At 65.3% G+C, this 15,366-nt stretch overlaps 1 protein-coding gene across 2 annotated transcripts; it reads left to right on the top strand.

Moving 5' to 3' along the window:
- The first annotated feature begins 2,138 nt into the window (after positions 1-2,138).
- On the top strand, positions 2,139-15,246 carry DPYSL4 (dihydropyrimidinase like 4). 2 transcript variants are annotated; one of them, XM_071221140.1, is made up of 15 exons: positions 2,139-2,286; positions 4,918-5,006; positions 5,559-5,743; positions 7,604-7,768; positions 8,582-8,643; positions 8,732-8,812; positions 9,440-9,514; positions 9,639-9,707; positions 10,018-10,138; positions 10,787-10,943; positions 11,247-11,388; positions 12,038-12,208; positions 12,571-12,750; positions 13,594-13,759; positions 14,445-15,246. In XM_071221140.1, exons 1-15 carry the CDS (start codon positions 2,248-2,250, stop codon positions 14,534-14,536), a joined length of 1,794 nt encoding a protein of 597 aa, XP_071077241.1. In that variant the 5' UTR covers positions 2,139-2,247; the 3' UTR covers positions 14,537-15,246. The 2 variants fall into 2 exon arrangements, with proteins under 2 accessions (XP_071077241.1, XP_024411128.1); XM_024555360.3 differs by lacking the exon at positions 9,440-9,514.
- The last annotated feature ends 120 nt before the right edge of the window (positions 15,247-15,366 follow it).

Below are 15,366 nucleotides of genomic sequence, written 5' to 3'. Positions count from 1 at the left end.
GCTTCTGTGCCTGGACCCACACTGGACGGCCCTGCCATTTCCCACGCTAGGAGGGAGCGTGGGCCTGCTGCCCACGGGGAAGGGGCAGCAGGCATCTCCCTGCAGCCTAGTCCGCAGCCACCGACAGTCACCAGTCACCGGGAGGGCACTGGGCTGGCCCCCTGCTGCTGCTGGTTGTCAGAGGAGAGCCGGGGAGGGTACTCGGTGACTTGCAGCAGCGGGAGAATTCCACAGGTGAGCACAAACACCTGGCAACTGGCTGGCACTGTGACCCTCACCCACAGGTGGTAAAGGAGGCTTTCTTGATCGCTTTGGGGAGGGGAAGGGGCGGTGTCGGTTTAGCTCTGCGAGGTGCCGGTGCCCAGCCAGGCCCTCCGTCAAGGGCTCCAGGGCCCTGTGGTGGCTTGCTCTCTGCACTTCCACTTTGAAATGCTGCCTGCACTAACAGAACGCAAAGGCTGGAGCGTCTTTTCCTTAAAAACCAATGTGCAGGGCCCCCTGGACTGACAGCATCGCCCTGTGGCCCTGGGCGAGCAGGGAGTGCCGTGCCTGCTCTCTCCCAAACCTTGAACTTGGCTTTGAGAGCGGCCAGGAGCAACTCTCAGGGTGCATGCATACTCCTCCACCCTGTGAAAACTTGGAAATGTTTGGAGTCAGAGCCTGTGGTCGGATCCCCCCACCAATAGGGCCTGGACACCCTGCGGTAGGTTCTGGTAGGTTCCATTTGCCGTGGTTTCTCGTCTCCCTCGCCCTCCCAGTGGTTCGTGAGGGAGGTGGGAACCCATGCACTCCAGGAGAGCAGATATGCTGGGCTCAGCTCCTTGCAGCTGCTGTGGCTAGGATAGGGGTGGCGGGGGGAATGGGGGCAGGGAGAGTGCTAGGCCCAGGTCCACCCGGTCCACAGGCAGTGCCTGGACCCACTGCCCCTTCCCTGCTCCTGCCATGGCTGCACACTGGCCACTGGAGCCCAGGAGCTTCTGCCCACGTTCCTGGGGATGCTGGGCACATGCAGCCCTCAGTCCCAGCCCAAGCTTGGTGGCATCTTCCACTGTGTGCAGGACTCCTTTGAGAACAAGACCCTGCCCTGCGGATGGAAGTGTTGGGTGGCTGCCGCCGAGGCCCTTGGCTGGAGAGCCCAACAGCAGACCACTTGGCCACTCCCAGGCCCTGCAAGAGCTCGGTGAAGACTGCCCAGCGGCCCCCGCAACTCTGTGAGGGTGGCGGCTCAGGGCAGAGGCTGTGGGCAGCAGGGCCAGTGCGAGGGGATGGGGGTCCCCCACTTCCCCAGACGCGGCACACGCACATTTGGAGGCTGCTGGGAGTGGGGCCAGCGCGTGGGCTGGGAGCATACCCTCATCCCACCTCCTCCAGTGCCTCCTAGGGGACGCAGGGCTGGAAGCGGGGCCTCTCCACCCACCCGGCAGGACGCTTCTGCGTTTTGCTCCCTCAGCTCCGCCCCCCAGCTCCATCCCGGGTCTTGGCCTCTGGAGCCCTGGGTTCTGGGGACTGGTCTGTCCTGGGCTCTGGGTAGCTGTGTTTGTGCCTCTCTCTGTCTCTGTGGATCCCTTTTTTATGTGTCTCTCCAACCTGTCCCCTCCCTCCTGTCCCCAAGCTTTGGGCGCCAGATGGGGAGCAGCCTCGCTGGGAGGCGTCTGCACCGCCCTATCCCGGGGTCAGTGTACAGCCCAGCACTCCGACCCCGCCTGGGTTGTCCTTGAAGGTGCTCGGCTTTGGCCGGAGACCCCCTTCCTGGACAGAGTCGGGGTCTCCCAGTGCCTGGACCTGAACTTGAGACGGGGTTCCACCCCCGTGGCCTTGGGTGCCTCAGGTCACAGGGATTGGCGGCAGGCCCTTGGCTGGCCTGGCAAGACACTGGCTCACCTCTCCGACCCTCCTCCCGGGGCGCAAGGTTCGCATCTCGCACGGGAGGGCGGCACGGGGTCCACACCCAGGGCGTCCGGTCCCGGCAGGGCCCAGTGCTGGGTCCTGGGGCCGCGAGTTGACCCACTAGACAGAGGGAACTGAGCCTGGCCCCGAAACTTGAACGCAAATGAGCAGCCACGGGCAGGGGGCGGGGCCTGTGGAGGCGGGGCCTATTAGGGGCGGGGCCCGCACGGGGTGGGGCCTGGAACGCAGTCGGGAGGACTGGTGCGCTCCTACTCTGACGCCAGGCACCCCCACGTCCCCGCGCCTAGCCCTAGCAGCCCCCACCCAGGACCCCCAAGCCGGACCCGCCGGAGGAGGAGAATGTCCTTCCAAGGCAAGAAGAGTATCCCCCGGATCACGGTGAGCCCTTCTCCCCGTCCCCTCTACCAACCGCCTAGGCCTCCTCCCCGCTCCAGAACCCCTGGCCCTCTGGGTCCAGCCCCGCACAAGCCTCTGTCCTTCCCAGGCTTCGGCCCTTCCCGGGCCTGGGGTCTCCTCGAGCGCCGTCCCGACCCCCTTATGGAGCCAGGCGCACAGGCCCGGGCCCTGCTGGCTTCCTGGGACCTCTCCTCAGCTTGGGGAGGGTGCAGGCCAGGCCCTGCTCTCCAAAGCGCAGGTGCTCCTCCCTCCTCGCGGTGGCCAGAGGGAGGCTTTGGGTCCGGCCTCAGACTCCCGCCTCGGGCTCGGCCCTTTGTTGGAGCCGCTGCCCACCGCGCCGCCACCCCTAAGGGCGCCCGCCCTTGGGCCGCCCACCCCCAGGCAGCGTGCAGCATCCCGAGCTCTCGTTCCCTCCGAGACAATGCAACTCTGCCTGGCAGCTCACTGGAGCCCCTGGCAGCCCAAACCGAACCCCTCCATGAATCCGGATTCGGAGACCACGGGGAGGCGAGCTCACTAGGTGCAGAGCGGGCACCCCCAGCCCTGGGGGGAGGAGACCCCCCAACACCCACTCGCACCAGCGCGGGAGGTCAGACCCTCCGCCCTTCGCTGCCAGGAGACAAAGCCGCCCCCCCAGGCTCCTGGAGCCCGCGGAGGGCGGGAGGGAAGCACGGGGCGCCAGCTGGACAGTGGCGGGGGGTTGTGGACCGCTGGGTTTCCGACCCAACTTGGGCCTGGGCCTCTGTGGGCTGGCAGAGGGTCGGAGGGGTCTCCGGTTCATTCCCTGAGACCTCGCCTCCTCCGCAGAAGGCTCTCCCCCCGTGCTGGCTGGCTGGGGGAGGAGGTGGGTAGGAGTGGGACTTAAGGAGGGGTGGCAGGGAGACCCCTTCCCAGAGGGAGGTATTGGGCAAGGCAGCTGGTTTAGGGGAAGTCCCTCCAATCCTGAGCATTGCACCCTATCCCGACTGCGTTTCTCTCTGGGTTCCAAAGCTGGGAAGGGGGTCAGAGGGGGGTGAGGGCACAGATTACAAGTCTCCTCCTACCTGGGGAGAGGGGCGGTATGTGAATTTCATATCACTTTGACCAGGCATGACATTTTTTTGGATGTTATTCAGCCAATGTAAATGGCAGAATTATCCGCTCCAGCTGTTGAAGGAGGGGGGCCTTTGGCTTTCTTTTGGAGACTCCAGTGGTGGTTTTACCTGAGAACCCAAAAGGCACGTAGGTGTCAGTGAAAACGGGGAATAACTGTCGACAGGCCCCTGAGTCCTGGATTATCTACCACCTGGGAAGCCCCCAGAGCTCAGACCCACCAGGGGGCGGCGCTTGGTCCCCTGGGCATCAGGCTGATGGAGTGTAAGGAGCCAGAAGCCCCTGCTAAGCTCTGGCCCAGCCTGTGGGTGGGTGCCATCTTTCCCACAGGCCACGTGGTAGGGGGCCGTGAGGTGCTGCAGGCTGGGGCCCTCAGCCGCAACGGTCTGCACTCTGCCCTTCTCCCCATTCCTCTCCCGGAGGTCCGTCCATCACCCCCACAGCCATTACATCGTGCCCCGCTTTGTCCCGACATTTGGAAGGGGTTAGGCTGCCCAGCGTCGGGTCAGCCCCTCCCAGTGCCCCAGCTCCATGCTGCGGGGGTACCCAGGAGAGCTGGCCTGGCTCCCGACACCTTGTTCATCCACCTGGGGTGCCTCCAGGTGGCACCCTGTGGTCACCTGATACCTTCCTGGCCCTTCAACCCCATGGCCTCTTCACCAGCAGCCTCTCCGGGGCCCCCCTCTCAGCAGCCCTGCGATCCTGGCCCAGGCCCCTCCTCTCCAGCAGCCTCAGAAACCACCCAGTGACGGGCCTGTTTTCAGCCCAGGTTTTAGGCTCCTTGCAGACCCAGCTCTCTCCGTCAGACCCGCTCAACCCCTGCTGTGGGGCCCAGGCGGCAGCCCCGCGCATCCCTCCCCTGCCGGCCCTGCAGAAGTTTCCAGCCCCCAGTGTCCTCCTGTGTTTTGTGCTAGTTCAAGGCCTCCCTGCCTCAGGGCCTTTGCACGGCATGTGGCCTCTGGCACCAGCCCCTCAGACACCCTCAGACAGGCCCTTCTCTGTCCCCGAGCTGCCACACTCCTCTCCCATCGTCCTTTGTCCTCCCGTGTTTGTCACGGTTGGATGGCCCTGTGATTTCTCTGAGGCAGTGGTGGGGGTGAGTGTGGCTGGAAGATGAGGGCAGCCCTTCCAGGCCAGCCCAGACCGTGTGCAGGCTCCGCCCCCAGCCTGGGTGCCGTGTCCGGTGATGGGCTTCAGCCCATTTCGTCACAACACTGTCGTTAACGCTGGCTCTTCCTCAGCAAAGTGAGAGCCAGTTCCCCTCTTCATCCTGTACCTTGGTGGGGGGCAGCTACTGACCAGTGGGGGAGGTGGGAAGGGGGAGGCTGTCCTGGGGGCACTAGGTGGGCCGGGCTGTGCCTCCCTTCCGATGGTAAGTGCCGCTGGCCCTTCTGTTGGGTTTTACAGACACAGATGATGCCTGAGTGTTTCCGTTGTAAATCTAGAGCGAGACGTTGTCCCAAAGATGTCAGGAAACTCAGTTTGGAGAAAACTTACCTGTTTTTTGTTTGTTTGCAACAGAGTGACCGCCTTCTGATCAGAGGCGGGAAGGTCGTGAACGATGACCAGTCCTTTCACGCTGATTTGTATGTGGAAGACGGTTTGATAAAGTAAGTTTCCGCCGAGAGCGCCTCCACAGGTCCCAGTGTGCACGCCGATGGCCTGCGATCCGGGACATGCGGTCCTGTGCGGTCCACGTCGCGTGTCACCTTTTCGGAAGCCTCGTCCCCGCCAGCAGCCGTAGCCCAGGCCTGGGGTGACAGACGACTGCCGCCTGCTAGCTGAGAGTCTCAGAAAACAGGAGGATGGCGCCCACGCTTCTTGCGTCATCACAGCCTTAGTGTGGCTGCCAGCCACACATGCCTGTGGCAGGAAGCTTCTCCAGCCACCAGTCAGGGAAGGGCACGCGGACTCCTCAGCACACTCCCCAGGGCTCTGGTGTGTGTGCAGGGCTGGGTCCTCCAGGTCGGCTGTCTGAGCCACTTCGCTGGGTGTCTTGCTCTCTGACAGCCTCCAGGGTCCCGGGAGCCTTGGCTGTGTGACCCTCTTCCCCAAGAACAGGAGCCCAAACACGCCCCCGGCTCCACCGCGGTCCTGGGAGCCCTTTCTGGCGCTGACGGGGGCTCCTCTTAACCCGCAGCCTCTCTCTCTGCTGCTCTCAGACAGGTTGGGGAGAACCTCGCCGTCCCTGGGGGCGTCAGGACCATCGATGCCCACGGCCTGCTGGTCCTTCCGGGAGGGGTCGACGTCCACACGAGGCTGCAGATGCCCGTCCTGGGCATGACCCCAGCTGACGACTTCTGTCAGGGCACCAAGGCAGCCCTGGCGGGAGGGACCACCATGATATGTGAGTGTCCCCCGGGCAGGGCTGCCTCCGTCCCCACTGCGGTGCTCTGGCCAGTGTGTGTGCTGCAGGGAGCATTTCGCATGGTGGGGTTTTCCTCAGTCCCATTTCCCCGGTCGCGTCCCAGTCACAAAGCCCAGGAGTGCCTTCCCTGGTCACCCTGTGCCGCGTGCTGGTCACCCTGCAAGGCCAGCCCTGGGATGCTCCTGGGGTTCCGTGGGAGCACGTGGGAGTGTGCCCGTCATTTATTATTTCCTGGGAGGCCGCCGCTGGCCAAGGACCAGGTTTGGAGACCCAGACGCTCTGGACAAGCGAGTGGTGTGTCGCTTTGGAATGTTGGCTCCTGAACCTCACGCCTCCGAGGCCTGGGTTGCAGCAAGTCCCTGCCTCTGGTGAGGAGAGTGGGAGATGTACACTTTTCAGAAAAAGGATGACCAAAACTTAGCTACTGCCCTGTCAGCAGCCCCCAGGGGCACCTTTCCGTTACGTGGCTCTGTGCCAGGCGTGATCTCCTTCAGCTCACGTGCCGTCCTCATGAAAACCTCGAGAAGTCCCATGTGTCACATGTCTTGTGAGGTGGACTTGCTCTCAGTGAGCTCAGGGGCCAGGACAGGACAACAGGACAAGACGCCGGGCCCAGCGCCTCCTCTCACTGCCTTGGACAGGAGGACAGATGTGTCTGCCGTGCCGCAGGCCCAGTCTTGCACACAGACGGGGCCCTGCTCTGCCGAGTCTAGCCACGTGACCTCAGGGAGCAGCCGGCTTTTACGAGTCACACTCCCTCACCTGTGAGGCGGGAGGAGGTGGGAGCGAGCTCGTGCACACGGGGCGCCCAAGTGAGGGAAGCGCTGGATGAAGGCCCCGAGTGCACCGCCAGCGGGCCACGTCACACGGACGATTGGCCACGGTCAGAATCATGACTTCATTGGTTTCCTCGGCCTCAAAGTGAAGAAACCGGTGATGGTCCATCTCCCGGTTTGACTCAGAAGACGGATCATGTCTGGCCATGGTTCCTGCCGGTCTGGGGGCCCCAGCCAGTGAGGACACCTCCTTGCCTGACGTCACCTGCTCGCACCAGTGCCGAGGCATCAGACACGCTGCTCGGTGTCGCCATGGGGACAGAGAGACGCTGCAGGCACAGGCTGGCTTCTGCCAAGCCATCTGCTCCCTCCACCTGCCAGCCCCAGGCAGGCGCTGTGACGGCCCACAGGGTGGGGCAGGCACCCCTGCCACAGGGCCCTGGCCTTGCCGTCAGGGCTGTGCTGGAGGAGGCCTGCACCTGCCAGCACCCTGGGGCGGCCGCCCTCCCGTGGGCCCCTGCACTCGGGGCACTTGGCCTCACCCAGGGCGGCTGTGAGCAGGGCTTGCACATTGGACGTGAGGTTGTGGGTTGGGGGGACAGTGCCATGGCCGTGTGCACCCCCAGATTCCTCAGGACAGGCGGCCCCAACTAAGGCGTGTGCAGTTGGGGAGGCCCAGGGAAGTCAGCCCCACACCGCCCTTCTAGGCAGGCTCCCAGGCCCACCGCTGTGGACAGTGGTGCCTCCCTGCCTGACCCCCAGGGGCACCTGCATTGGAGGTCAGGGCCCTTAGCTGCCACTCATGCTCTTGGGGTGTGACGTGTGCATCGGGGAGTGAGGGGGTGGGATGCAGAGCCGGTCTCGGCTCAGAGGGAGGCCGAGGAGGGGGGCCGATGCCTCTCTGGACGGAACTGTCGGGCAGGTTTCCGGCACGGTGAGCCCCCGGCGAGGTGCCTGCGGCCTCCACTCTGTGCCTGATCTTGGGAACATGACCTCCTTGGAGGCTAAGGTCGTTCCCAGGGGCCGGGAGGGAGGAGCTTGGCTGACAGTGCTGCCCCCACAGTGGACCACGTGTTCCCCGACGTGGGGGTGAGCCTGCTGGCGGCCTACGAGCAGTGGCGGGAGCGCGCAGACAGCGGGGCGTGCTGCGACTACTCCCTGCACGTGGACATCCCCCGCTGGCACGAGAGCACCAGGGAGGAGCTGGAGGCCCTGGTCAAGGACAAGGGTGAGTGCTGGCCCTGCGGGGCTGGGTGGGGCTGGCAGCCAACAGGCAGGCGCCTGGGCTTCGATGGTCTTGGGAGGCCCTCTCTCCGGGCGCCACCATGCTGGACGCTGCACCCTCCAACCCCAGGGCGGTGGCCAGGCCTTGGGGGGCTGGATAAGAGTCCCTCGGGGGTCTGCTCTACTTCCAGAGGGTCCAGACTGAGGGTCCTCAGCCCCCGTGACTGAGGGTCCTCAGCCCCCGTGTCTGAGGGATGCCTCCCCTAACAGTCCCCATTACGGCAGCCACTGCTGTCACGCCAGCTCCCTTGTGGCTGGTCGTGGACGAAGGAAACGCACTGTTTGTGTCCCGGAAAATCGAGGCCCTTTCAGAAAGAGGAGGCGTTCACACCCTCCCGTGCTGGCGCGGGCTGTCCCTCATCAGGGCTGCGTCTTTTCATCGCAAGTCCTGAGGCTAAAACCACATCAAAGGCTCACAGTGGGCTTGACAGAAGTCAGATGACCTTAGAGAGGGCCGAGGGGGTCCTGACGGGGTTTGTGAGGGTCTCACGTGCACTTGCTTCTGGGGGGCCATCGGTCCCTGATCCCGGGGCATGAGGTGCAGGGACAGGGGTGCTGGGCCGGCTCTGTCCTCTCTCGCCGCCTGCTGGGGAGTGTATGTGGCACTGGTGCCCCAGGGCCACCACACCAGCTGGGAGGACATCGTGGGGAAGGGTCGCCCTGCCCCAGCGCTTCTGGAGACAGGGAGCGGGGCACTCCCAGGCATGAACCCCCCACCCCTGTGGTGGAGTGGCTGAGCCCTCCTGCCTCCCTCCAGGTGTGAACTCCTTCCTGGTCTTCATGGCGTACAAGGACAGGTGCCAGTGCACTGACGGCCAGGTAAGGGCCGGTGCCCAGAGGAGGGGACAAGCAGGTATCTCCTGGCCGCTCCCGGAGAGACGCAGCCCCCCACGGCCTCTCTCCCCAGATGTACGAGATCTTCAGCATCATCCGGGACCTCGGCGCCCTGGCCCAAGTGCATGCAGAGAACGGGGACATTGTGGAGGAGGTGCGGCCGGGGATGCTTGGGGGGGGTGGGGCGAGGGGACCCCTGGACACCTGCATGTGAGCCCTTCACCCCCACAAGCCCTGAGGGGGTGATACTGATCGTTTTCAGTAAGTTGTTTGCCCAAAGGTCAAGCAAACAGGGTCAGGGGTGTCTGGGAAGACTTTTTGCCAGAGCAGATTTTTCTGTGGTCATCACACTCATCGAAACTTTCCCCAAACTGAAATGTTGCTGCCTGGGGGTGACTGAGACTGGGGGTTCCTCCAGGCCCCGGGTGCAGGCCCCTCTCGGAGCTGGCCCTTGTCTTCCTGCTGACCGGCGAGCGCACGTGTGGGACTAGTGTGCTCTGTCACACCCGGGAGGGGCGCCGTGCCCACCCGCCTTCCCCTCAGGCCCAGGGGCTGTGAGGGGTGCCCACGACCTCTGGGCCCCGCACCTGACTTTTCTCTTCACGCCCTTGGTGGCCCCTCAGCTCCAGTGCCCACAGGTGCAGGTTCTGCAGGGCCCCTGGGAGGTTCAGGGGCTCCTCGGGGCCGGTGCAGAGCCCCCGCCCCCCCACCATACCCAGCAGGGCAGCCAAGCCTGAGGGGCCGCCCGGTGACCTTAGGCGAGTCCCTTGCCCTCTCCCAGCTCCGGTCCCTCGTCTGTAGTCCAGGGAGCTGCAGTCTCCTCGCCAGCATGCCCCCTGCACCTGAGTTCCCTGCGGTCAGTGGGAGACCCGGTGTCAGCTTGGGGAGCAGGGCCCCCTGGGCCGTGAGTACACACCCTGGCCGAGGCCCAGACTCTGGGGCACCAAGGCTGGAACGGGGCACCTTGTCGGCTTCTTTAGGAGCAGAAGCGGCTGCTGGAGCTCGGCATCACCGGCCCTGAGGGCCATGTGCTCAGCCGCCCCGAGGAGGTAGGCACTGTGCCCGCCAAATGTACCCCAGCCTGACTGCGCCCCAGATGCTGCCTTCCTCTGGGGGTGGGTCCTGGCTCTGTGGCCCAGACTTCTGTTCCCCACCAGGCACATATATCCTGTGGCCACTGGTCACTCCAAGCCTGGGACTCGAGGCTGAGATGGGGGTGTGGCCAGGCCCTGGGAACTGCATGGGTCCTCACCCACCCAGGGCTGCCCCCTCTGGGCCCAGGACCTGTGGGGGATCATGGGCCTGCCATGCCCACTCTGGTCGGGAGGCCTGTGCTTGCCTGAGCCTCCCTGTCCCCAGGTGGAGGCCGAGGCTGTGTTCCGAGCCATCACCATCGCCAAGCAGGCCAGCTGCCCCCTGTACGTCACCAAGGTGATGAGCAAGGGTGCTGCCGACGTGGTGGCCCGAGCCAAGCGCAAGGGTGAGTGCTGGGCCTGGGGCTCGATGCTGGGCAGGGTCTCAGGGAGTCGGGGGTCAGACCCCACTGAGAAGCAGCCTCCCCCAGGCAGGTCCCCTCCCCGAGGGAGGACTCCGGGGTGTGGCCCTGTGGCCTGTGGGGTTGCCCCCTGCCCGCCTCCGCCTATCCCTGTGTGGCTGGAGGAAGTCTCCCGGCTTGGAGCAGCAGCTGCTTACCAGGGTCCTGGAAGCAAACCGTGGGCCCGTTGGGGGTGACAGAGAGCCAGAGAGGGGCAAGTACAGGGGACCGTGCCCAGCTGACCCCACTTGGAGCCCACGTTACTGCTTGCTGGACACCTCCGTGCACCCAGGAGCTGGGGTGCCCTCTGCCCACAGAGTGCCCACACAGCTGGAGACAGTGGGGGTAAATAAGGAGAACCGGGGTCTGCAGACAGGGAGGAGGTGGAGCCTCACTTCCTCCTGTGGCCCAGCGCAGTGCCCTGCAGGCCTGACCCCCGGCAGGGGTGTGAGGGAGTGGGGCCAGGCGACCTAGGAGAGGGGACAAGCTGTGCAAGGTCAGGAAATCAGGGGGCAGGGCAGTGCCCGGGCCTCCACCCTGCTCGGGCCTGGGGGTGTGCGTGCTGGTGGGTGCCACTTGGGGGCCTCCCTGCAGGGGTGGTTGTGTTCGGGGAGCCCACCACTGCCAGCCTGGGCGCCGACGGCTCGCACTACTGGAGCAAGAACTGGGCGAAGGCCGCGGCCTTTGTGACATCGCCCCCAATCAGCCCAGACGCCACCACTGCAGACCACCTCGCTGCCCTGCTGTCTAGGTGAGGAGCCGCTGGGGGGCCCCAGGGGGGCCTTGTGTTCCACGTGTGGCATTAACTCAGGCTGTGGGTAGTTCCAGCCTCTCCTGCACACACCCTGGACCACACCTCCCACCAAAGCATCCACCCTGATCTGCCCCACCCCACCCCCACCCTGGGGCACCAGCTCCACCCGGCACCAGCCTCACCAACACCCTGTGGCCCTTTGGGTCACTGGCCCCAGTGGGGGGAGAGTAAAGCGGAGTGGCCTTGGCCGGCTAAGGGAGGCCAGGCCCCGCCGGGCCCTGCTGACCCACTTGCTCCCAGCGGGGATCTCCAGGTGACCGGCAGCGCCCACTGCACCTTCACCACCGCCCAGAAGGCTGTCGGCAAAGACAACTTCACCCTCATCCCCGAGGGCACCAACGGCGTGGAGGAGCGCATGTCGGTGGTCTGGGAGAAGTGCGTGGTGAGTCCGAAGGCCCAGGCACGTTGCCCGAGCCAGAGCTGGCTGTGTCGGGCCCTGCTGGTCCATCGGAGCAGGAAGCACTGAACCAGGGAACGCCCCGAGTGGAGTGGAGTCGAGTGTGTGGGCCCAGGTGTCGGGCCCCAGCCCGCAGCCAGCCCTCCCCCAACCGCGAGTCACATCTGTGCAGATGGCGGAGGGCGAACGGGAGGGACCCTTCTCGATGGTGTTATGCCTTGCAGTGCTCATGGTCTCTCCAAGATGCCCGAGGTCTCAGACGCCCCCTCACTCAGCAAGTCCTGCCTGGCATTGTCTGTCCCCCACACTCCCACCCCCAGCCCTTCCCGGGCCGAGGCCAGACCCGGCTCCTCTTGCAGCTATGCTTCCCCAGGCCTCCTGGCCATCTGGGGAGACAGTCACGTGCCTCAAGGAACACAGACTTTGTGGAGGCTTGTCCGTTTACCCACAGAGTGAGCACAGAGACCAGGCTTCGGGCCCAGTGACGCTGGCGGGCTGGGCCAGACGTGTCAGTTTCCATGCCCCGGGAGTGCGGGCTGACCACTGCTGGCTGCCAGGGTGTGTGGGGGCAGGGACAGGGCCACAGTGTCCCTGTGGAGTCCGAGACCCCTCGGTTCGCCTTCTTGCTTCCCAGGCCTCAGGGAAAATGGACGAGAATGAGTTCGTTGCTGTGACCAGTACAAATGCAGCCAAAATCTTCAATTTTTACCCGAGGAAGGGGCGGGTGGCTGTGGGCTCCGATGCCGACTTGGTTCTGTGGAACCCCAAGGCCACGAAAATCATCTCTGCCAAGAGCCACAACCTGGTGAGAGAGGCCAGGTCCCAGGGGCAGGGTTCGGGGGGCCGGGGCCCAATAGCCTTCCGAGGAGCTCCCGGGTGGCCATCGGGCAGCTTCACTTGTCTCGGGGGACATGTGGCCAGGACATCTGTCTGCACACTGTGGCCGAGTACCACGTGCCCGCCTGCTCCTGTGGCCAGTCCCCTAGTGCAGGCTCCTAAGAAACGAGACTCGGGCACAGGCAGGGAGGTCATGGCCCGTTCCCGCTGGTTCTGGCCACGCCGAGTTGACTGCATCCCGTCAGACACTGGCACACAGGGCCCCTGGGGACGGGGACAGCCAGAGGGGTGCCTTGGGGACAGTGCTGGACCTCGGCCCTGCCTCCCCAGAACGTGGAGTACAACATCTTTGAAGGCGTCGAGTGCCGAGGGGCCCCTGCCGTGGTCATCAGCCAGGGCAGGGTTGTGCTGGAGGACGGCCACCTGTGCGTCACCCCCGGGGCCGGCCGCTTCATTCCTCGGAAGACGTTCCCGGACTTCGTCTACAAGAGGATCAAGGCGCGCAACAGGGTAAGGCCTGAGCCGGGGGGCAAGGAGGGGGCTCCGACCTTCTGCGTGACCTGGAGGTTTCTGCTCTCAGCCAGCCCTGCCCCCTGCCCAGCGGCCAGGGCAGCAGCGCCCATCTGCTCTGGGCTGGGTTCCAGCACAGTCTGTGAGATCGCAGACCCAGCCTCACGCACAACCAGGCACAGAGAGGTGACACCTGAGGTGCCAACCGGTGACAGGCTCCCTGTGCTGTGCCCAGGGCCGTGGGGCAGGGGCTGGACTCAGCTGAGTCCTCGTGACTGAGTGCCCCACAGGGACCCTCTCTGGCCCTGTGCCTCTGCCTGGGAACAGCCCCCCGGGCAGGACTGGGCTCAGTGGTGGGTCTTCACCACGCCCCCCCGGGGAGGCTCAGGCCGAAACACGAGCCCGTCTGACGGTTTTGCTTCAACCCATGGGCCTCTTGTCCCTCGTGGTGGCCACTGGGGAATGCCTCTGGCTGTGGGAGCTGTGTTCAGGGGGCTTCCGTCCTAGGGCTTCCTATGGGCCAGAGTGGGGGCTGTGCCAGGGCCGCAGGACAGCGGGTACCGAGGGGGCAGAGGCTATGTGGGGGCTGGTTTCCGATTCCAAACAGCAGCTGCCTCTGTGGGGCTGCCCTTGTGTGGGTGTGCATGTGTGTGAGGGTGGAGGGGAGGGAGGCAGGTGTCGGTGCACATGGTGGATGCCCATTGGCAGGGAGCCCCAGGGCTCCTGAGCCCAGGGAGGAGGGCCCACAGTATGGAAGGGCCAGGTTTTTGGCAGGAGCCCCCCGCCCTCCAGTGGTGGGGTGGCCCAGCCCCCTCATGCCCAGCTCTCTTGACCCACACACAGCTGGCCGAGATCCACGGCGTGCCACGGGGCCTTTACGATGGGCCGGTCCACGAGGTGATGGTGCCCGCCAAGCCCGGGGGCAGTGCCCAGGCCCGAGGCTCCTGCCCGGGGAAGGTCTCGGTGCCACCCGTGCGGAACCTGCACCAGTCAGGCTTCAGCTTGTCTGGTGAGTTGGGTCTGTGCCCGTGGGCGACGGCCACAGCCTTGGGGGGGGCCCGGGGGCATGAGGCCCCACAGGGAAGCCCCTTCCTGCCCCAGTGTCGGCTGGGGCTGTCGCTGAACCCAGGGTGAGTGTGGGGTGCCCCACTTCTCTGGGACCATGTGGGAGTCCAGCTGCTCTGCCCCGTGTCAGCCCCGCTGCGGCGTGGGAGGTGCTGAGGAAGGGACGCACTGTGGCGCCTGGGAGGGCCCCAGTGAGCAGGCCGCCCGGCTCCAGCTCTGCAGGCTGTGCGGCGGAGCCTTCCAGAAGTGCTGAGCCAGGCCCTCCCTCTCCTTCCAGTCCTTGGGTGGGGCCAGCCTGCCCCTGGGGAGGCGACGGCCATCCCTGCTCACCCCCAGAGGACACGGAGCCCATTCCCTTCGAAATCAGCATCATGCAGGGCGACCTGAGACCCACTTGAGGGATGAGGCAGGGCTGGCCTGTGCCCCAGACAGGCTTGACCTTCAGCCCCCTGCCTGCTGCAAACGCCCCACTGTCCTGCGCATATGAGGCCTTGGTGACAGGAGCACCCGCCCTGTCACCTGGTCTACCCACCAGGGCCACCCAGGGAGTGTCAGGGACCTGCAGCGTGGGTGGGTGGGGCTCTGCCATCCCGGACCCCTCCCCGCACCCACACCCCCTTTCTCCGCAGGGTCTCAGGCGGACGACCACATTGCCAGACGCACAGCGCAGAAGATCATGGCGCCCCCAGGGGGGCGTTCCAACATCACCTCGCTGTCCTAGGTGTCTCATCGGGGTCAGCTCAGGGTGGAGCAAGCCGGCGCTGTCCTGGGCAGGGCAGCCGCGCTCACACTGACAGCTTTCACTTGGTTGAACTGACTTTGAAAGGTGCTGGACCTTCCCTCCCCTCTCCAGAAATGCTCCTTTGGGGGTCCCAGGGCCTGTTACTAGGGCTGAATCTGGGGAGGGGTCACTGCCAGGGGCAGCTCATGTCTTTGCCCTAGCCTGGGTGCCCCATGAAGGCCGGGCTGCTGCCCCACCAAGGGCTGTGGGGCACCCAGGACCTCACAGCACATAGGTGTCCCCCACTGCCCCTTGAAGCCCCGGCTCTGCCACTGGCCTCCCCACAGGGCTGCAGCCTATCCCCTGCCCTCTGGGTATGAGGAGCGGTGCCCAGTGAGCTGGGGCCCACTGGGGCCGCTGTGACTTCAGGGACCTGCTGGGAACAGAGCGCTGCTCGGCCTAGCCGCCGGGCTGCTCACCCTCCCTCCCGAGGACCACGCCCCTGCCTCCCTAGTTGCCAACTCCAGGGCGGTTGTAGGACCTTAGCTAGGACGCCCTCCTGCTGTCGCTGGCCGAGCGTCGCAGTAGTTGAGTAGAGCAGCAGTTTCGTGTGGTGAGGACAGCTGTAGCCAGGACCCTGCATGCCACCCCAGCCCGGACTGTAGCTCCGTCACCGGTCTGCCAGGGACTGGCCCAATTAAAGGCGTCGTTTGGAAGCTAGCCCACTTCTCTGCCCCCTGTGAGTGGGTTCTGCGCCAGACCCTGGGACCACCCATGTGAGCAGCGCTGCTCCACTGTGCTGGGAAGTGGCAGGGCTGGGTCCATGTGGT

Source organism: Desmodus rotundus, chromosome 4 (genome assembly GCF_022682495.2).
Source record: "Desmodus rotundus isolate HL8 chromosome 4, HLdesRot8A.1, whole genome shotgun sequence".
NCBI lineage: Eukaryota > Metazoa > Chordata > Mammalia > Chiroptera > Phyllostomidae > Desmodus > Desmodus rotundus.
Note: the sequence above shows the minus strand (reverse complement) of the source record. Positions and strands in the feature narration are given on the sequence as shown.

Coding starts and splice junctions, on each gene's coding strand:
- DPYSL4 (XM_071221140.1), top strand. CDS start 2,248: ATGTCCTTCCAAGGCAAGAAGAGTATCCCCCGGATCACG. Junction 11,389..12,037: donor TGGTCTGGGAGAAGTGCGTG/GTGAGTCCGAAG, acceptor CTTGCTTCCCAG/GCCTCAGGGAAAATGGACGA. Junction 12,751..13,593: donor GGATCAAGGCGCGCAACAGG/GTAAGGCCTGAG, acceptor ACCCACACACAG/CTGGCCGAGATCCACGGCGT.